The following is a 22,687-nucleotide window of genomic DNA, read 5'->3' on the forward strand; positions in this document are numbered from 1 at the left end:
ATTCCTTCAACTTTACTTTTCATTATTTTATATAGTTTATTTATTTATTGTTGCAGGATTAATTGCTTAAAAGATTCATTTTAAAGATAAAAAAAATGTCAAATGACTCAGTTTTTTAAAAAAATGTTAAAGACCCATTTGCTGATGTTATGATCACGTGAAGTTATATTATTGTCGAAATCTTCCTCTACACGTCGTCTTCTTATTCTCCTCCGTATGACTTTTTCTTCTCCGGCACGATGAGTTCATGTGAGTAGCTCCAATGTGACCAACTCTGTTAAGCAAGAAAAGAGGGAGGAGTGATTTTGTGAGTAATGAAAAGAGAGCAAAAAGAGACTATTTTTTCGTGTGTGTGAATATATTTTGGTAATTTCACTTGAAGTTGATGTCAGTAAAGAGTCATTCGCATTTTTGTATCATCCATTCGGTGGACCCTATTTTTGCATACGTTTATTGATTAATAATGATAATAATAATTAATAAAATAATTTGTATAATACAGGCTTCTTCCCCACCACCGATGTTGGTCTAATGGTCTCTGTCTCAGTCAGTGGAGAGGAATGGTTGAGCCGTCCCCTTACAGAACGGTACGTTTCACCGTCTTTCCGCCATTGTTACCGCTTTCTTTATTTCCAATCTTCTTCTTCTTCTTTCCCCTACTTCGTAATCAACATTGCGTTTTATCGGTTTAGTTTTTTTTTTTTTTTTCTGGTGAATCGAACTGTTATTTGAAATTGTTGCGTTGTGCTCCATTGGAATGCTTTCGAGCTTCTTCTTTCAGCTTTTGAGTTTCGCTAGTATTTTCGTTGTTTTCCGCCTGCATTTGATCTGGATCTGGTGAGTTGTGGAGTAGCTTTGGGGAGTTACTCACAAGCAGCTTCATCTACTTGCATTTCTTGTCAACTGAGTTCCGCTTCTCGTTTCTTCTATTGAGCATGGTGGATAAATTGTAGTTGTTGATCTTGAAGCGAAATCAAGTAATAAAATTTTGCAGCCATGGATATGCTATTTTAGGTGCGAGGAAACAGGGAACTATATGAATGCAATGACTTACTTCCGTGTTTTCTTTTTGCTGATTACTAAATGCTTTGGTATCGTGGTCTGTGATGGCGGTTATTGATGAGTGCGTTATAAGATTTATTGTTTTGTTAATTTGCTCATTTTTTTTTTCTGTGGTGTTGATTGATGGTCGTTCTGGAGCATGCAGATTGCTGTACCCTGGGAAGAGTCGGTTTTAGATAAGATATCGTTGCTTGATATTGCTCCGGAAATTTCGTGTGGTTATTTATTTCTCATCAACATTAATTGTTATGGGATTTGCTTTGTTCGGTGATAGGTTTGGAATGTAGTTATATTACCTTTTGATTATATTGGAGAAAACTGTTTATTGAGGGTTCTGCTTCGGTTCTTCAAAAATGGTGCTTGGTTTGAAAGGAAAGCATAGGAGAGGTGACATTGTTCAAGCTGATTATAGGATCCATGTTCAGGATATAAAGCCCTGGCCACCCTCACAGTCGCTTATGTCCCTACGCTCTGTGTTTATTCAATGGGAGAATGGTGATCGCCACTCGGGATCTTCCAATCTTGTTATTCCAACCATTGGGTCTATAGTTGGCGAGGGAAAAATTGAATTCAATGAATCATTTAAGTTACCTGTGGGTCTGGTAAGGGACATGCCTGTTAGAGGCAAGGATGCTGATACATTCCAGAGGAACATTTTAGAATTCAGCCTGTTTGAGTCTCGCAGAGAAAAGGCTGCTAAAGGCCAGTTGTTGGCTACTGCCACCATAGACTTGGCTGAATTTGGTGTTGTGAAAGAAACAATATCTGTTACCTCTCCAATGCATTGCCAGAGGAACTTCAAGAACACACTTCAGCCAATTTTGTCCATCAAAATTCAGCCAATTGACAAGGGACGGACCAATAACTCACTGAAGGATACCTTGTCCAGGAGGATGTCATTGGACAGTTTTGATGGTGAATCTGCTGCAGCCTCTATACATGAAGAATTTGCAGATCCAAACAAGATTGCATCTTTCACTGATGATGATGTTTCATCCCACTCTTCCATGACGACTTCTGCATTAGAGCCCGATGGTTGTGTAGCACCTCAAACAGAAGAGGTATCAACTTGTTTTATTTATCTATCCTCTCATCATGCTTGTATGTAACTGTCTATAACCAGTGCTGGCTTTTATTGTACGAGACTAATTTTGAGGCAGGTCTTCGTTACACATTAAACTTTAAGTTAAGCCTCAACTGAGGGATTTTTTTTTCATTCTACTTTTAGCTGTCTGGCTTACCAATTAATACACTTTTATGGTATAATGTGTGGAGGATCCCACATTGGAGAAATGGGGAGAACTTACAACCTTTAAAAGATACAAGGGCCACTTCTCCTATTGCCAAATGTTTTTGAGATGAAACCCATGTTTATCTAATATGGCGTCATAGCCCATGAACTCCAAACAGGTATTAGGTCCAAAAATAGACAAAAGAGATCGGACCAAAAAACTATATGCCTTAACCAGTTGAACTGGTTGACCATTAAAAAACTTTCCTAATGTGCCAATAATAAGGAATCGGTAACTAGTGCTCTAAACATCTGTTGTGATGTCATGTCCACAAATATTTTCTTAACATACGTGAACCTGACTGTTGCCCACAACCACATTGTTATTCAATGCTCTCATCATCTGTGATTTCATGTTGAGCTTCATGCAGGACCTATACCCATCTCCTTCATGTTATTATCTGCTTCATAGGATTTAATGTTTTAAATCATACAATACTTGATGTGAATCTGCAGGGTGGCCTAAGTACGTTGATTCATGGAACTGATAATAGACAGGAGCATGCTTCCATCTCAAACTTGGAGCCTGAAAAATCAAATGTGACAACTTCATCAATAGAACCATCCTCTGATCCTGGGAGTCCTGAAAATAGTCATACTTCTATCTCCAGCTCTCCAAAGGTTGGTTCAATGTCAATTGAGAAAAATGGTAAAAAAAGTTATACAGTTTACTTTTCTTCTTCCCCAAAACATGAACAGCATGAAAGTGATATCCACAACCATGTGAAGATTGAAGATGCTGAGCATTTGGCCAAGGAGAGTAATGGAAGGAAGTCCAATGGGATGAATTATCAGGAGGCTTCTAATGTTGAAACAGAAGAGGATGTAGATCATCATCTCTCAGCTAGACAAGGTGATACCGTAGAGCGGGTTGCTCTGGAAAATGACACAATGCCGAGCATAGTTCAGAAAAATGACAGATTAAAGCATGTGAAGTCAGTTCGATCACCATTAGAATCAGCTAAGTGTAATGGGTTTGGTAGTAAACAGCTTATTGGAGTTGAGGAAATTGGTGCTCCAGGACATTCAGATAACAGCTTAGAAAGTGTCAGAAGAAATGAAAGAAGGGATTCTAAACCATATACAAAGGATACAAAAAATTCTGTTTTGGACAGCAAAGTCCAACAATTACAACACAAGATAAAAATGCTTGAGGGAGAGTTGAGAGAAGCTGCAGCAATCGAGGCAGCTCTTTACTCTATAGTTGCCGAACATGGAAGTTCCATGAATAAGGTCCATGCTCCTGCACGACGTCTTTCAAGGCTGTATCTTCATTCTTGTAAAGAAAGTTCTCAGTCGCGTAAGGCCCATGCTGCTAGAAGTGTTGTTTCTGGATTTGTTTTGATTGCAAAAGCTTGTGGAAATGATGTGCCCAGGTATTTCTTTCTTTAGAATTTTTTTTTAATAAATATTTTAGTTATGACGTTAAATATTTACCTTAAAATATTTATCAAAGAAAAATATTTACCTTAAAATATTGTTCATCATCATCCATCTCCTCATGCATTGGTTTTCCAAAGCACACATGCTGGAGAATACAAAATAGTGGAGATAGCTGCAATTCATGGTTATCGTAATCGAATTCTAGCTATAGAGAATAAGGCAAATATTAATAATACTAACAAAAGAACTTTGAAAAGAATTGAAGGGTGAAGTTTCTCTATTTGCTTGTAACTGGACCAGGGATCACGACGTTTTACATTCATCAAAGGCAGGCTAATGTGCAGTAAGATTGTATGAGCTAGCTTACTAACCGATTATCCAAATACAATTTACAGATTGACTTTCTGGTTATCGAATTCAATAGTCCTGAGAACAATCGTAAGCCAGGATGCTGTGAGCCTAAAAATGCAAGTTGCTTCTGGATCTCATTCAAGCAAAAATGGTGCTAACAGAGAAAGTATTAAAGCAGCATCTCCATTGAAATGGAAAGCATCATCTCCAAACAAAAGAGAGAATGGAAATACCTGGCATGGAAGTTCTGGTAACTGGGAAGATGCACACACTTTTACATCTGCCTTAGAGAAGGTTGAGGCTTGGATCTTCTCCCGTATCATTGAGTCCATCTGGTGGCAGGTGTTCAATGCATTTCCTACCTACATTTATGCTCCTTTAAATTAAAGTAATAATTGCCCATGAGATCAGAATATTGAAAGAGCACAAAATTGTATTTCCTAACATGTTTCCTTTCATTTCTAGACATTGACTCCACATATGCAGTTGGCAACAGCGAAAACAATTAATCAAGATTCCAATTCAACCTCAGGGAAGAGCTATAAGGGAAGTTCTAGTTCAGTTGATCATGATCAAGGGAACTTTTCATTGGACCTCTGGAAAAAAGCTTTCAAGGATGCCTATGAAAGAATTTGTCCCCTCCGAGCAGGAGGACACGAGTGTGGTTGCTTGCCTCTTTTGTCTAAATTGGTACGTGTAATTAAATTTGCTTTAAACCAAACACATTATTTTCTTTATGAAGAGGATAAGTTAGCCTTGCAATGTATATCATAAACTAAATTGTATTTTCAATTTATATTAGCAAGAGGAGAGTCTATAGTATCCACCATATTGGAAGTATTATAATACTAGCCAACTCTTGAAGCTCATGATTGTATTTGTTCGTTAAAAGGTGACGAACCTTTTTTCCCAGCAGGGGCTAACAGTGCAAGCAAGATCAGGGACACTATTAAGTACCAGTGTATAGATAGATTAATATTTTGGATGCATGGTGGTAGCTATGACAATTTTCTATTATGGATAACTTGAGGACTTGCACCTTGCAATGTATTACATATTTTTTGTGTAACGATGTATGGCTCTTTGCAATGGAAATATAATGCATCTTTGTTGTGTGACTAGATAATGGAGCAATGTGTCATTAGATTAGATACAGCGATGTTTAATGCCATTCTTCGTGATTCAGCCGATGAGATACCAACTGATCCTGTATCTGACCCCATTAGCGAGTCTAAAGTTCTCCCAATTCCAGTTGGGAAATCAAGTTTTGGGGCTGGCGCACTACTTAAGAATGCAGTAAGCTTTTCACTTTACAGTTGATGTCTGCTATGAAATTGGGTTATCAGTTATGACGATTCTTTTGCCATAAGCTTATCATTGCTTTTCTCTAAAACCGTGAACTGCTTTCTTCATCTCTCTCCTGTTTCCTGTTTAATTATTTGCAGTTCTTACTCTTATTTGGTTAGCAAGAAACAATTTAACGCACACATAATTACAATGTGTTGCACTTCTATCAGTATCATCTTTCTTGCTGCACAGATAATGCAACAAACATTTGCTCCTCTCAATTTCCCTTTTTGAAAGCCAATTTTGTAGTGCAGTAACTGCATTTTTGTGCATTATATTGGAATCTAGCGATTTGATCTTTCTCAAAGATGCTTAGGCCCTTAGCTGTGTTTCTATGGATCAGATTGGAAACTGGTCGAGGTGGTTGACTGATCTTTTCGGTTTGGACGACGATGATCAATGTGAGGATGAACACGACAATGCAGAAGGGAAAGATGCCAGTACCCTCAAGTCCTTTCATCTACTAAATGCATTGAGTGATCTCATGATGCTTCCTAAGGACATGCTCCTGAACCAATCGATAAGAAAAGAGGTACATATCTAGGGTCCTTTTGTTTGTGGCCTCCCATTTGTCTAATTAAGTAATCAACATGCAATTGATATACTTACATAATATATTTTTTAAGGTATGCCCTTCATTTGGTGCACCGGTAATTAAGAGAACTCTTGAACATTTTGTTCCCGACGAGTTTTGTGAAGACCCAATCCCTGATGCTGTTCTTGAAGTTCTGGATATTGAGGTGACCTAAATAGATATGTACTGTTTTGATCCTTTCGGGGGTGTTTGGGGTGAGGAGTAAGGAGTTATGAAGTCAAGGGAGTTGTGAACTCTTGGGGCTCACAGTGTAAGGAGTTGATAAGATATAAAATTGATGTTTTTTAGTAGTGAGACCACCTACTCCTTGGACCAAACAAGGAGTGGAGTTCAATACTCCTAATTCTCAATCTCAACCCCAACTTCTCAACTCCATGGGCCAAGTACCCTCTTAAGAATGGGTGTTTGGCCCAAGGAGTTGGACTTGTTTGGCTGAATGAGTTCGTGGCCCACGACTAAAACACTTTAATTTCATTTCTTAAAAAACGTTAAACTGTGGGTCTGTGACTAAACAATCTCTCATACTTAACTCCACTCTTTGTCCCAAATGCCTTCTTAATTTTTTTTCTGGTAGATTCCTAATGTGAAATTGTTGCAGCATTACAAGACCGCAGGCATGTCCTCCTAATGTTATTTTATTTCCTAAAGACAAAAATATAAGAATCTAAGTTCCTTTGTTTTACCACAGGAGGACCCATCCGAACTCGATGACAAATTTGTCACGAGTTTCCCACACACAGCAGCTGCGGTAGCATATCATCCACCCTCATTAGCGTCTGTAGTAGCGTTTATTGGCAATGTTGGTACAAAGTCCGAGCTCAGAAGAAGCAGGTCTTCAGTGCTCAAAAAATCTAACACCAGTGATGATGAGCTGGACGAGTTGTGCTCACCCTTTGCTTCTATTCTTGATGTGGCGATTTCTCCATCGACTACTGCCAAGCCAAGTAGGACTTCTGAGAAAAGTTGCAATCAAAATGCCACAAGGTACGAGCTTCTTCGAGATGTATGGGGCGAATAATGAGCAATCTGTTCTCATATCAGTTTGGAAAAAAAATTCATTGTGTATTACTAAGATAGAAGTCAGATCAAACTCTGAGGAGTTTGGGGATTGTATATATATGTATGCATAATCAGAGTTTCTTGTAAAATCGTTCGACCCGAGCTCCATTTTTGATCCATTTCTTTTTGCATTGAACTTGTAATCTGGAATTTATGGTACCAAGGGAGAAGCTAAGTGCACCAAATGGTAGAAGTAATGGTCCCAAGGGAAAGGCTAAATACACCAAATTTCTAACAATTTTAGTCTACAAAACGGTTAATATATTGAGAGGTATTACATTCGATAATATGTTGCTATATGCTTTTTAAAGTTGACAGTTTAATCTATAAATTTTGATTTTCTAACCATTTAAGCGCCGTTCAGGTAATCATCATCTTTTTTTTTTTTCCTGAAAAATTAAGTAAATTTTCTCTTAGTTTCTATTTTTTTTAAAGTAAAATAGTTGAATTCTTAATTAAATTCTAAAATAAAAAACAAGTTTTAGAAAATTATTTTTTTAGTATTCAAAATTTGTTTGGTTCTTGAAAAAGTATACGACTAAGTCTTTTTTTATACGGATGATGCATTCACAGACCCTTTTATGATTAATGACTTATCCCTCACAAATGTATGAAATCTAACATTTTGCTTATGTTAAAGTGTACTATCGCATTTTATACTATATTGCGTTAGAACTGACCATGCCTATCATAGCTCTAAAGTGGTAACCATCTTTATAGTAATTTTTATTTTTATTTTTTTGTTGTGTTTTCCTCATTTTTCTCACATTTTGTTGTTTTTTCTATGAGAAAAATAAAGATCGCGATAGAGATGACCATTGTGTTAGGGTTATATATCAATCTCTAACACGATACGTTAATGTTTGTTGTGTTTTGTGGTTTCTTGAAAAAGATGAAGATCGTAATAGAGATGGCCATAACGTTAGGGCTACGCTAACCACGACCATCTCTAACGCGACATGTTAACGTTTATTGTTTTTTGATGAGATTTCCTTAAAAAGATGAATCGCAATAGAGATGACCATAATGTTAGGGCTATGCTAACCATGGCCATCTCTAACGCGATAAGTTATAAAATGCGATAGTGTATTCTAACTTAAGCAGAAGTTTAGATTTCATACGTTTGTGGGGAGCGGGTCATCAATCATAAAGACCTTTCTGAAAAGGTCATCCGTACAAAAACTCAAATTCAGAGGTAGAAAAGATGTTTATAGTCTAATTTTCAAAAACTAAAAATAAAAAAACAAATGATTACGAAACGAGACCTTAGTTTTTATATTTTAGATTTGCGTGATCAGAGGTTGAATCGATCATCATAAAGAGAATTAGGCCAAAAATTAGGATACATTTTGGAAATGCAACAACCAATAATTTAACCTCTATTGTGAATATTTCCTTCAAAATTAAGTGTCAATTTTTATCACACAACAATCGGATGTAATTTATGAACACATTTGATATCTAATAAATTTATGATCTATTATGAAAGAAATATCCTTGATTTTTAACAACAATTTTCTTTTATGAAGGAATAAATCATTACAAAATCTAAATGAATGACAAAATTGTTACATACCAATTTGCCAAGAATGTTTCTTAACAACGAAGACAAAAAAAAAAAAAAAAACAAAAAACAAAAAACAAAAAATCGCTTAAAAAGGGTGTTTATGGTGATGACATAAGATGATATGAGTTGAGATATAAACTCAACTCAATATTTTGGAGGGCAATTTAGTATGCCATCGATATTTTGCACCATGTCTACCAACCGTACAATCAACCCCCACAGCACCAATGCCTCAATTGGCACTCAACCACCATCTTCAGCCGGCAACTCCACTCCAACGATCATTATTTTAATAAAATAATCATTTTTATAGTAATTTGACACTAATAAAAACACTTTTAACCTATAACAAACCAAACAAACTTGTATATAAAAATATTTCTGAGAAAGAGTTTCCAAACCTATATTTTATAAAATTTGTTTAAATTAATAACTTTTTTAAAAACATTTTTTTTCCAAGTTAATCCAAACATAAACTTGTATCATGATAAAAATTATAAACTGGAGTTTGGGAATTAAAAGAAAATTATCGAATATATCTATCGAATAGAGGATTCGGATGGATGTTTCTTTTTGGGTGGGTGAATCTAGTAATTTATTAGCACATATCATATATAATTTTTTTGTATAATATAACTGGATTGGAGAATATGACTTCTACATATCTTTTGTCAACCATGTAACATATCATTAATAAGGTCATTATATTACAATTACATTTTGAAGATGTTTCACTTACAATATAAATCCAAATTTGTTTTGTTTCAATGAATCCAATATAATTGTGTTTTAACTTAACTAGAAATGTTACATGTACAAAATTGTAAAATAATCACTTTTGAATTAGACAAAAAATTGAAATACATGATGCAAAAATAAACCGTAAACATCCTTTCCCAAAACTCCTAGTCATATATACACTTTACACAAACAATAAAACAAAGTGTAATCCATAATTTATAAAAAAAAAAAAAAATATAGAATTATTATATGTAAAAACTTCTAAACAAAAATAACTAATAACCAATAACATATGAAGTTCAGATATAATAACTCATATTAGTGCCCAACAGTCCAGACTAGATTAAAAACTAAGGATTTGATATCTTTAGTTGACACGAAATATAGCATTTAATGTCGGTCATGAGTGGAAATGTTCACTTTATAAATAGTATATAAGAGTAAAGAGAAGAGAGTGTTGTATATCTCTCTCTTATTTTTGACCTCTACATTACAAAACTCACAAACTGGTCTGCTTAGTGCTTACATTCATTGGTTCAATGCATCCAGCAAAAAAAAAAAAATGTTGAACAAAACTTCAAAACTCAATATATTTGGTGGAGGAAAACTCCAGCAAGATGTTGTTATGTCAATTCACTCTCACATTTATATTTACTACTACGCCGGCATGGTTTAGAAAAGGAAAAAAAAACAAAAAAAAAAGGAACAACCAACAAAATTTGAAAAGCTAAACCATTCATGTGGTTAGCTTATGTGTAGAAGAAGAAGTAACAGCATTGATATGCTGAAGATGTAATGCTTCTAATAACCCTTCCCAAGTTTCTCCAAGTGCTCCTGTTACTTTAAAGTCAACAAGTTTCTTCTGTTCTCTGTAGTACTCTTCCAATGGCTTCCTCTGAATGTCCCAAACAACCAGAAAATCATATCAAATTTCAATTTCAATTCAGATGGTTTTGTGAGACAGCAAAAATTTTAACTTTTCACTTGGAATCTTAAATCTACGCATGTTTCTTGGCCACTCTTCCCATAGGGTTTTGAAGTTTAATTTTCCACTAAAAGCTCAAGGGTGCTTTTGGGAGAGACTGAAGTGATCACAAAAAAAAAAATCTTTAGCTATTTTTTGTGTTTGGTAAAATAGATTGAGATTAAATTTGTTAAAAGAGGCAGTTATAAATATAGCACTCAAGCCCAAAATATTTGCAAATATAACGCAATGCAAAATAATTTGCGAATATAGGAAAATTTATATCCAGCTTTAATAGTTTATAATTGATAGACCATATCTAATAGGAGTCTATTAGTGATAGTCTATCACCAATAAAATTTTCCTATATTTGCAATTTTTTAAAATTGTTGTTATGCACTTAATTATTAGTCCTAAAAGTACTACCCGTTGCAAGTACCACAGTTATTAAAATCATTTTGAAATACACATTCATATTAGGCCTATTTTACCAATCACTATAACCTACTTTTTATAGTTTCAAGCTAAAATTTACCTAACACTAATTTACTTGAGACTTATTTTTCTAGAAACATAGTTGCCAACAATTATCACAATCCCAAACCTAAACCTGAATCTAGGTGGGTTTCCTAGCCTCTTGTAGGGTTTTGTAGTAATACAATTTACAACCAAAAGTCTTGGCTCTTTGCAGTATGCTCATAGCTCATCTTTTCACTAGCCCGTTACTTCAAAAAGCTAGTTTCGAGAGGCATCCAAGACTTGGAAGCTTAATAATGAGACTCAGAAAAGATTTCTCCAAACCCAACAAAACACAGTGTGCGAAGCACGTTTCTTAGCCTCAAATTCAATGCAACAACATGTGTGCCTCATCACCACACGTTCTTTTCTTTTGATAATTTAAAAACCTTTTTTTATCAATCTGAATAATTCCTCAAAATTTTCATTATATAAAAAATAATTATTTACATTTCTTTTATAGAAAATTTCAAATATTGGAATGCCTACTTAAAAGTTGAATGTTACCTGCTCCATAGATGTCATTTCTTTCCAGGAATATTCTGTAGTAGCAGAAAGACATTTCGGCTCTTTGTCCTGTGGCTGAAGACTTTTACTGCTCCCAGAGCTGCATATGGTGCTATATTCATGAAAGCCAGAGAAGTTTCCAGAACCTAGATTCTTTCTAATCAAGGGCTCTTCGGTGGTTTTGAAATTAATGACCAAATCAATATCTGCAATTTGGTCAAGAATCTCCTGCAAAACAGAACCACCCATTTAAAAGCAAAACATTAGAACCAGTGGTAACTAAATACTCTCTAGTAATAATGCATTTAAAGAAGCAAAAAAAGAGTTTAAGGCCTATCATTGAAAATGGACATACAGCTTGATTCCTTGTTCTTGGAATTCCTTCAAGAATGAAGCCTGATTCACCATTGCAATACCCTTCTTCTAGCCTCTTTGACAACAGTCTGAAAATGATTTCTTCCAAAACAGGCTTTCCTTCATTGATTGCACTAGCAATCTGAATTGGAGGAGAGAAACAGAGCAAGTGAGATTCATCATACAAACCAACAAGGAGAAATTTCACAAAATTTATTTGGAAAAAAATAGTTACACACCCCCATGATTTCACAAGATTCCTGGTTTATCCATTATACAGAAACATCAAACAAGATTCTTAGCAATAATTTTATCAAACAAACTAGAAAACTAGACGGATTACGCATATAATCTTCTTGCATTTGTTTGTCAAGTCATGTCAAATTAGACAAATTTTCCTTTTAGCACACGACATATACACGTCTGTGATAAATTATGATTTTGTTTCCAAGAATTTAAATATTTCAATTACAACAAAAATTGTTATAGGGAAAATCTTTTTCCTAACAAGTTAAAAGATCGAGGATAAAATTAAAACTTCAAAACATTAAAAACACTATGAAATTAGATATGTAATACAAGTGGATTTTGAATAACTTATCCTACATCTAATCCTGTTATTGATAAGAACTAAATAAAATCACAATTCAAACTACAAGATCGAGGATAAAATTAAAACTTCAAAACATTAAAGACACTATGAAATTAGATATGTAATACAAGTGGATTTTGAATAACTTAACCTACATCTAATCCTGTTATTGATAAGAACTAAATAAAATCACAATTCAAACTACTATTTCAAAGAATCCAAAATTCAGAAACTAAATACACTCCACCATCAAATTTCACATACTAAATTTCCATTCCAAACAAATAATATAAGAACTCGAGCCAATTCATACAAAATCATACATCAACTCCAAGTCAAGCTAAACACACAGAGAAATCAGAAAGAAAAACAAGAACCTGTTGGTAGATGGAAGACCGAGGATTAAGCTCCTGACGAACAAGGCTCCCCATGGAAATATGAGGAACATCTAGAAGTTTGGAGAGCCTATCTGCATAAACATGCTTCTTCGCCCCAGGGTCTCCCAAAACAACCCACTGCACTCCTCTTCTCGGCACCCACCCTCGAGAGTCAGCCATCGCTCTGCCATGGCTCCGATCCCCACTCACTCTCTCGAAATCATCGTCGTCCTCATAGTAATCGTAATCCACCTCCAGCGCGGCCGCAGATCCGTACAATCTTCTCGCGATCGAAGACTCGTGGCGGTTGCGGAGTGGCCGCGCCACCGCGCTGAGGCGGCTGAGGACGGACATGGCGGCGGCGAAGGTTTGGGGTTTAAGACGAGAAAAAGGGAAAGGAGAGAAAGAAGAAGGAGAATGATGAACGTTCGAAATGGAAAATGAGGTTTAAGACATGAAAAGAGTATTTAAATGCCATTGGAATTATCTATTATTTACAGAATTGCCATTCTCTTCTCTCCTGTGTTTCAGGATTCTCTTGGAGGGATGATGTCCCACGTGTAATGCTGTCATTAGAGATTGGTGATGTTTTTCTGAGAGTTGAATCCTTTGTTTCATGGTGCCACGTGTCATGTATATATGCCACATTCTATAAATATATATTGTATATAAATTAGTTTTTGTGATCTGAAAATTAATTGTGTTTTCTTACAAAATATATTAGATGGATTTTGTGAATAAATATTTTTTTTTTTTGGTTTATTGAGGAAAAAAGAATAAAAAGTATATGAATTGGGAAATCCCATTAAGCAGGCCTCATTTATTTTCTTGAACTATTTTTAATGAGTTCTACAAAGAAATAATAATGACAATAGTGGTTATGTTAGTTAGACATTCCTTATATGAAGAAGAATTAAAGTTATATTTGTCATATTTGTCATTGTGAGTATAACTAATATAATGTATGTAATTTTAAAATAAAATTTTAATTTTCCATATTATTGAATTCAAAAGAAAGAAAAGTTCAATACACATTTACAGAGATAATAATAAAAAACCGTTAAGAATCTATATATATATATATATATACATTTTGGTAAGCCTTATGTTCCCGACAATAGAATCGTAAGACTGTTGGTAAGCTCAGTGTTCCAGTGTTGTACAATTTTCAGCATCCTGATTATTTGTCATAATAAATAATTAGAATGTTATTAAGACAAAGACTTAATAACAATTTAATGCTAATGTAATTGGACTAACACACTCTACTAGTAAATGACTAGGCTCTGATACTATTTGCATGAAGCATGGAATATATATATATATATATTGCAAAAAGAAAATCTCTTAATCTGAGATCAAGACAAAAATCAAACCAAAACCAAAGTATAAGAGTCAAAACTCACAACCAAAGCGACGAGGTAAAACAAAGTACAACCTCACACCTTGAACCAAAATAAACCATTGAAATCACACCAAAAGAAAATATCCTAAGTTCTTTTACAAGCCAAAGGGGTCTGGGAGGTTTACGAAGAGTTTAGACCCATTAGTCACAGAGCAATTATCGACCATCAAAGGGGAGATATCATCTTGACAGAACAACACCAAAGGAAAAGAAAAATCTACAGTACCTTTAGGTGATACAAACATCTTAAACACCACTGGATCAACCACCTGACAGACCCAAGAACAAAACTAATAACTCCCCCTTAGGTGAGTTATTTAGCCTGAAAAAACTTCAGTTATTGAGTAAAAAGCATGAGTCTAATGCCATATTTGATAGCTTTATGAGTGATTTTATGCAAAAACAAGTCATGCATGTGTCTTAACCATGATTAGTGAAATAATGTAGAATATGTGCAAAAAGATTCAAATTTTGAGTTATTTTTGTATTTTATGTCATGTGTAGAAAAATGTCAAAGTTGTGCTCAGATTGCTACCCCGTCCTTTTAGATGACAAAGAGTAGTTGAGAAGTATAAAACTTGTACCCAAGTTGCGATTAAATTGCGACCATAACATGCAAAAACATAAAGTCCAAATTTTACATGATTCACAGAATTTTTTTTCCAAATCCGTTCAAAATCAGATATTATCTTCATTACTTCATTCCAGCCTGATAAGAAAAGGGTTGTAATCAATTTTTATAGAAACTCTAGCTAGATTACAGAGCAAATTGGAGAGGTTTTTTTCGTTTTCTTTCTTTCATGCTTCTTCTACTTTTCTTTTCATAGTAGTTTTAGTTTATGTTTTTTAGCTACTGTTTTTCTTTTATTTATATTGAAACAATTCTTGTACTTTTTCAATTCTACATTAATACGAGTTATTTCAGTATTTATCTTGTGTTCTTTATTTTCCACTATGAGCTAGTTCTTTTCTTGGGATTCAAATATTAAGAACGAAATACATATGTCACACCCCGCCCCAGACTACTCTCTGAGCCTAGGATAGGATATGACTGCAACAATTATCAACCCTTTTGTTGACACCTGCTGCCTAATAACTCTTGCGGAAATAACTCTGATACCAATGAACAAATTCAACAACCAACTGATTAAGTAGGCCTATTTTATTACAACAATGTAACGTTTATACAAATCCAAGACTTAACAACAAAGTTTACAACAACAACTGTAAAACCCTCCGGAAGTGTAACTGTGGCTTGTGGCAGACCTTGCCTTAGCAGCACCCTAGAACTCCTCAACTTTCGCTACTTGAGGGGGAAAAAGAAAAACATTTGGAAAGCATGAGCTATAAAGCCCAGTGAGTGGTGCCTTTAGATAAACAAATAATTTTGTCAACAAAATATACTTTTGGAAAGTAATGTATAATCAACAAGAACATTATCACAAGTTCACAATTATTTTCCAGCCAAACCGCTGGACAATCCCCAGCTCGACCGCTGGTTAAAACAATCAACCCCAGCTTGACCGTTGGTTATTACATAATATGAATATCCCTAGCTTTACCGTTGGTTATCCCTGGCATGATCATACATTTTTCCCCAGCACTTTCACACATATACTAAAGCAACGTATCAACAATTTCTGTGGAAACTTTCCCTGTACCCTATTATCTCGCCAATGTGCACATAAACTATTTTTCCGCTAGCTATGCTAGGTAACTTGACTATATTTCCCACCGGTCGTCACCGAATATCATTTCCCGCCGACTGAAGCCGACTATATTTTCCCGCCAAGTACCTTTTCAAGCATGCTAACTATATATCCCGGGTACAACTTCAGTTTCCACAATAAACATACAAGCAATATCTTAACAAGCATAGTAATTAAATAAACATATATCCCTGATCATGCCAATTTAACATTATCCCCTATATATATTTACCTATATATAGAAATTATATCAATAATACAACACACAATAACCACTCACCTTGGTTGGTTAGGAACTTTCCTTTCCGAAGTTCCTTAAGTTTCCTTGGTTTCCCTTTTGAACTCTAAATTCTAGATTCAAATATCAGCTTAGATTACTCATAGTTTCAGACCTTATTTTAAGATACTTCCTTCTGCAAACTATTCTAAAATGTCTCAGGAAGCTTACCATAAAATTAGCTCATAAATCCTCGTGGTTTGGCCGAAAACATCAAAATATCAAGACTGGCCCAGTTTACCCGACAGCTCGACCCCTCTGTCTTGTACTCACTTTCCAGCCCGATTCCTTAGAGCTTCTCCTCCAGAAGTCCTACCCTGAAAACTAGACTCTTTTAGCTTTCAGATGGATTTGAAATCACATCAAACGCACGAGTATTTCAGGAGAAATCCTCGTTCCAAATTGATGCTACTTCATGTCTTTTCTATCCAATAGCATCTCCCCTCTTGGAACTTCTTGACCAACGCATGGTCTTGCTACCAACACATGGTCTCCTCCCAATACACTCTTCTTTATGTCCTTTGAAGAGAATTGAATTCTTATCTGAAGTCCTTGGCCCTATTTATAGGCGTCCAAGATTTCTCCACGGCCGATAACTCCTACTTGGCCGCATGTCCAAGTGTCTTTTCCTCACACCATTAACGCATTCTTATATTAGCGCAAGCCAAAGTGTCTTCTTCTCATTTCACCAATGTATAGCCCTCAACTTTGCATGTTTTCTTATGCATCCACCTCTTTTACTTAAGGCTTAAGAATTCCTCCTAACAAGCCACATGTCCGGATGACGTCCTTGAATGCGTCCATCCTTCATATGCGTTTATCCAACTTCATATGCGTTCACAAACCATTGGATGTTCAACGCATAGTATGCCATCAGTGCTAGTTGGCCATCAACGCATAGTCTATAATCAACGCATAATGTAATCATCAACGCATGGTGTTCAATCAACGCATAGCAACCCTTGGTTCCCCTTGGTTTTCAACACAGTATCATCGCAACCCAACTTACTCAGTCATCGCAAGCCTTAACCATCGCAAGAGCCAATCACTATGCGTCCAACCTAGCTCATCGCATAGCCCATGTCCAACGCATCCATCGTGCAAGCCATTGTCAACCTCCAACGCATTGCAAGGTCACACGACACCAACGTATGGCCTCGCTCGGTCGCATCCACGCATAGGCGCTTAACTGCATCGACTTACCATGGCTCGCTCGGCCGCATCGACGCATAGGCGCTTGGCATGGGCGCTGGGCATCGACGCATGCCACCCTCCAACGCCTGCCTTGCCCCGCATCCTAGCTTATCCTATGCATCTCTGCATGCCCGCGTGCCACCCCAATGCATCACCCTCGGCTGCCTTCCTTCAACCGCATACCACCCTCCAATGCATCCAGTGAGCCTAATGTGTTGATCTCCAAGGCATGCGTCACTCCCCCTTCAACTTTCCCCTTGGCCCAAGTAATCTCTCCAAGATCTTATGGCCAATGCATGACAATGCCTAGTCTAACACTTAGTCAATTTTCATCAATTTAAGCTTAACTCAAAGCTACTCAAGGAAAATCTATTCAAGACTTAGAAATTTCCTTCACTTCAACATAGGATTTAACTTTTACTTAGTTAATTTTCTTAACCACCTGCTTAAGTAGGAATAATGGAAATCCGGGTTTCACAACATGCTCCACTTGGTCCCCTATTATTTTTCTCGACACTTAATAGTCATTTGTTTTTTGTTCTTAATTTTATTGTTAATCTAAATTTTCCATTTAGATTAGCATGCCATGTTGAGTCTAACATCAAAAGAGTTAGTTAGACAATATATGGTTGTCATAGAAGCAATATAGAAGAAAAATATAGACATGGGATTTCACTTGCCCTAGAAATAGGGTAATGCCTATCAAATTAATAGAATTGCATGCTCATGTACTTAATTTTTAAATTAGCCACCGAAAATTGTGTTCAATTGCTTAGTCTCTAAATATAATTATTTAATAGCTGAATAATCAATTGGTCATAGTGATATTTCACACTAAAAATAATCAGTCATAGTTATTTTTAAATAATCAGTCATATTTCATACTAAAAATAACTTGACTGATTATTTAAATTAGTCAAGTTATTTTTAATAGCTGAAATATTTCTATCCTAAACACTTGAACATTAAAAGAAAATATGGCAATGCATCAATTGGCAAATCTATCAACTTATTGCTCCCATTTGTTTTCAACTTCAAATATCTCATGTTACTAAAAGATATTTCTCTTAAAGAAGGAACAGAAAAGATCTGTATTGCCTTCAAAGGTAGTGTGAAAGACCTTGCATAATGAAACACTTGAAGCAACCGAGAGAAATTTGTCCAACTTTTGCAGGGCTAAACCTTTTGTATTAAATCTAAATACATAATCGTGAACTTCTATACATAATTTGTGTATGCACGAAAATTCTGAAGCAGCTGACTTCAGGGCAGGTACAACATTGGTAAGCTTGACACTTTTGAGCCTTGGTGTACGCAATTCAAGATCATGTGAAGTTAATTCCCATTGAGATAAACCAACAAATTCAAAATTCTCAAGTTTTGGAAATCCCATATATGAACATATCAGCTTCAGTAGTGTGAGAGATGAAAATCCCAAAAAACTGTGTTTCCAATTAGCTTATATTAGATTTAGATTGTAGATATTGAAAGGAGATCAATGTGTGAAGGGAGATTTTACAAGGAGCTTGTGCCAAGAATCTGTGCATTGAAAGTAACAAGAAAGGAACTTGGTGTATGTGGCTCTTCTGCAGAAAGAATCTCCAAATCTTCGACACCCAAACAGAACTATTGATACAACAAATTACAGTTCAAAGTTCATTTCAAAGATTGGAACGTTGATGCAAATTTGACCAAACAAACCCAAATCACACAATAGAGCTGATTAGATCTTCAAAAAATGTTTAACCGTTGGATTTTAGGAATCTAAACTCACAATTACTTTGAAATAGAACAATAAGCAGAAAAAGGGGAAGATGATGATGATGGAACGAGCACACGTATGAAGATGTTGGAACGATCAAATCAAAAAGGGGAAGTCAGTGATCTGTGTAAAGGAGAAGAGGAAAAAGGGAAACGAGCACACCTATGGAGAAATTCAAGAAAGAGGGAAGACTTATCCGAATGTGCATGTGGCAGAGACATTTAGTCAAGTTATTTTTAGGCGCGCAAATAAATTTTTTTCCCAGTTTTTTTCTTTTTACAAGAGCTCTTTCTTAAAAACGTTATCCTCAAATGCTATTAAAAGGGATAATTCTTGTGTAAGTTAATATTTTATTTTCTTCTTAATAGGATTAAATTGAAAATAATAAAATATTAAATTTATAAAATAATTACCTATAAAGGATATTTGTCTAAAGAAGGTTCTGTCTAAGACTGGGGTATTTAAGCTGACGGAAACGAAACACCTCTATCTAAGAACTGACCTGGAAGGTGAATTAGACAATTATTTTATAAGTATACAATACATGATTAGGTTTATTAAAGTGTTTAATAAACAAGAATCATATATTGTTAAACTATTCAACATAGGAGTTATATTGAGCCAATTTAATAATGGACTTAGATAAATTGTTTAGCCGGATTTACTTAAGTAATAAACCCTAGGTTTTAAAATACTTAGTGGGAGATGATGATATATTTGACAAGTTTGATTCTCTTACATTCTCGAGTAATTCACGCTGTGAGACTCATGCTTGGCCTCAAGGCGCCTTGATGCATCCTTCTACAGATAGTGTTTGCATGGATCAATATCAAGGTGAATTAGAGAAAGTATTTATAGTAAGTGAGAGAAGGACGTGTGTCAACACATCCTGTAGTCTCTATCATTAGTTGACATCGTGAGATTCATGCTTGCCCTCAAGATGGCTTAATGTGTCCACCTACGGATGGTATTTACATGGATCGATATCAAGGTTAACTCTTGAAAAAGATGGATTTTTGTTACTCAATATGATCGTCGATTCAAACCTACCATTTTGGGGATTCATCTAATTTGGGAGTTGGAAACTCAGCTACACAAGATAGAATTCACTCCTTCCCCAAAGCAGGGGTAAGTAGATAGATAGCTCCCTCAAGGACTGATTCCGGGGCTTGAACGATGTGGCGCCACACACCTTCTCTTGGCCCGAGAGGTGTTTACACATAGTTGGACTATGTTATATTGTTCATTAGAGGAATCGGTGGTACTTAAGGAGTGAGATGTAACTACAGGGGAAAAACAGTAAATTAGCCTAGCTGTACTTACGAGCATCTGTGAAGGGTCATTGTACTCATGATTGGTTATATCCGATGGACACGAAAATATATCTATGGTAAGAAGAGTTTAGCTATTGGTCTTTAGTGGAATGCCTGACAGTTAACGGATGGTGGATCTCGTGACTAAAGAGTTTAGTTAGTTATTCACGGACCGTTGGAGCTTTGAGCCACAAGTCCATTAGGTCCCCTGGGTAGCTTGGATAAAGTCAAGAATCAGTATTTGGATCAGTTTGAAATGTTCAAATTGACAAGAGGGAGTTCGATTATATATGATATGATTGGACTGATTAATTATATATGATATAATTGACTAAATATATGAGATACATTATTTTGGAGGAATTTAGATATAAATATTATTTATATCAAGTAGAGGAGAAATTACTATAGTAGATATGTGATATCAAACTATAAGGTAAGAATATAATATGATTATATTCATTAATTATTAAATTGGTTAATTATATGATAATTGGGCTAAAACTTCTCTCAGATATGCGTCAGTGGGAGAAGCTGAAGTCGGTTATTGTAACCGAAGAATAAAATGAATTTTTTTTTCATTTTGCAAAAGTTTGGAAAAATTGGCATCGGTGTGAAAACGTAACGATCGCATAGTTTGAGAGCCTATACGATAGTCGCTCATCGCCTAAATGATCGCACACCAGCGCCTAAACGATCGCACGCTAGTTCTTAAACGATCGCTTAGCTTTCCTAATCGACTGCATAGTGTGTTGTGTTTTCTAAACGACCGTCTGCCATTTACTAAACTATCGCTTAGTAAAACCTACACGATCGTATAGCTTCTTCTAAATGAGAAGCACATAGCTATACGATAGCTCCTTTTCTCTCCCACTTGCTTATTGTCTACATGATTTGCTCTTTCTCCAACCTCTACCAAACTCACCAAAGACCACACTTTGGATTCTCACTCTGAGAATATCAAGGACTCCATTTGGTTGTGTCGTCCCCGCCGCTATTCACTTGTTCGTGATCGATTGGGCTGCTGCAGCCGACTTGTTTACTGGGCGATAGAGTTTGCTTAGCGGTCTTTTGCTGCGTCTGAGTTCCAAAGCTTGAAGAGGGTCTTCAACTGGTATGACAATTCTTTCCCTTGTATTTTAGTGTTCAAAGCATGCCGTTAATTAGTAAAAAAATCCACAAACCCTATAAGCTAACTATCCCAACAAAGTCAATTCTTAAAAATATTTTAAGAAAAAGAACATAGTAAGAATCGAGGTCAACACTATACTAAAATTACCCAAACTTGATCAAGGGAAGGAGTGAATTCCGTCTTGTGCATTTGTGTTCCTAGCTAACCAGACGAATCCCTAAAATGGTTGGTATATTGAGTTGGTGATCTGGCCACTCTCACCCATACAAATCAAAGGACCGCCTTTATAGGTAGGAGTTCACAACTCACTCAGGATTAAGATCATGTCACCTATGGCCATCCTAGTGAAATGTAAGTCTCTATTATGAATGACTTTATATAACGAGACTAGTCATTTCGTGGTTTGGTCTTATACAAACTTCTTTGTATAGAATACTTTCGCTCACATGTCTCTACATGAATGATCAAGATCAGATCATTTGTAGCACTTTACAACAATTACAACATCTACAAAGCAGGTCATATTCGTAGTGTCACTAGGATAAGGCCTTATCCATCTACTACAGACCATTTGGGTTATCATTTAAACATGATCCATTTGTATATCTCTACATATATGTTTAAGCTACAAATGATAACCTTGAATGTTAGTTTATTGATTTGTGGGTTAATGCTACTAAATATTGAATAAAACATTTCATGTTTTATTAAATATATAAAATGTTTGTATATTACAATCACAAACTACAGGACCCACGAGATTTAAAGCATCAACCCCAACAGTTCATGCCACGAGTGTTGCGATGTTCCGTACATGGGCAATGCACGAACTCCAACGTTGAGGTAGCGTCAAAGAAGGGTTGCAACACTGCCCTCAATGGCAGTTTGGTAATTTTGTTGTCTTCTTTCAATATGGTGCATCCAACTCCTATTTTTGCTTCTTTTTGGCTCGGTTTTCATCCAAATGACATATTTGCTCCTTGGGAACGATTTACCTACAATTTAGAAAATTTAAGCATAAGAATTATTCAACATGGCGAAATTAAAGACATAAAATTAGCTTTTTTTGAGGGCCAACAGACACCCAACCTTATCTATATATTACAAACCATTTAGGTTATTATATAAACATAATCCAATTGTATGTCAACCTCTTACATCTTTAAGTTACATAAAATAACCTCGAATC

The 22,687-nt window shown here is 35.6% G+C and overlaps 2 protein-coding genes across 6 annotated transcripts; one reads left to right on the forward strand and one right to left on the reverse strand.

Moving 5' to 3' along the window:
• The first annotated feature begins 478 nt into the window (after positions 1–478).
• On the forward strand, positions 479–7,207 carry LOC120080810 (EEIG1/EHBP1 protein amino-terminal domain protein). Of its 5 annotated transcripts, none has more exons than XM_039035480.2 (10): positions 487–587; positions 1,208–2,123; positions 2,810–2,974; positions 3,053–3,729; positions 4,132–4,429; positions 4,553–4,777; positions 5,210–5,383; positions 5,778–5,966; positions 6,061–6,174; positions 6,718–7,207. In XM_039035480.2, exons 2-10 carry the CDS (start codon positions 1,416–1,418, stop codon positions 7,045–7,047), a joined length of 2,880 nt encoding a protein of 959 aa, XP_038891408.1. In that variant the 5' UTR covers positions 487–587; positions 1,208–1,415; the 3' UTR covers positions 7,048–7,207. The 5 variants fall into 5 exon arrangements, with proteins under 5 accessions (XP_038891385.1, XP_038891408.1, XP_090161973.1 ...); XM_090305847.1 differs by having other exon boundaries at positions 497–587; positions 1,337–2,123; XM_039035457.2 differs by having other exon boundaries at positions 479–587; positions 2,810–3,729.
• A 2,592-nt stretch (positions 7,208–9,799) lies between these two features.
• Positions 9,800–13,254, reverse strand: LOC120081810 (P-loop containing nucleoside triphosphate hydrolases superfamily protein). The gene is made up of 4 exons (XM_039037013.2): positions 12,707–13,254; positions 11,739–11,879; positions 11,384–11,611; positions 9,800–10,291 (listed from the first exon to the last, which is right to left on the reverse strand). The coding sequence occupies exons 1-4, from the start codon at positions 13,058–13,060 to the stop codon at positions 10,133–10,135; spliced, it is 882 nt and encodes a 293-aa protein (XP_038892941.1). The 5' UTR covers positions 13,061–13,254; the 3' UTR covers positions 9,800–10,132.
• Positions 13,255–22,687: the final 9,433 nt, after the last annotated feature.

The sequence above is a fragment of the Benincasa hispida genome, chromosome 1 (genome assembly GCF_027475165.1).
Source record: "Benincasa hispida cultivar pf3 chromosome 1, pf3_genome.v1.1, whole genome shotgun sequence".
Classification (NCBI taxonomy): domain Eukaryota; kingdom Viridiplantae; phylum Streptophyta; class Magnoliopsida; order Cucurbitales; family Cucurbitaceae; genus Benincasa; species Benincasa hispida.

Bases quoted from the DNA above. Each gene is read 5' to 3' on its own strand.
- LOC120080810 (XM_039035457.2), top strand. From the start codon at position 1,416: ATGGTGCTTGGTTTGAAAGGAAAGCATAGGAGAGGTGACATTGTTCAA. The intron at 3,730-4,131 runs GTATTTCTTTCT...TACAATTTACAG, and splicing joins TGTGGAAATGATGTGCCCAG to ATTGACTTTCTGGTTATCGA. The intron at 4,778-5,209 runs GTACGTGTAATT...TTGTGTGACTAG, and splicing joins TGCCTCTTTTGTCTAAATTG to ATAATGGAGCAATGTGTCAT.
- LOC120081810 (XM_039037013.2), bottom strand. From the start codon at position 13,060: ATGTCCGTCCTCAGCCGCCTCAGCGCGGTGGCGCGGCCACTCCGCAAC. The intron at 11,880-12,706 runs GTTCTTGTTTTT...CCTCCAATTCAG, and splicing joins GGTCTTCCATCTACCAACAG to ATTGCTAGTGCAATCAATGA. The intron at 10,292-11,383 runs GTAACATTCAAC...TGGGACATTCAG, and splicing joins AAATGACATCTATGGAGCAG to AGGAAGCCATTGGAAGAGTA.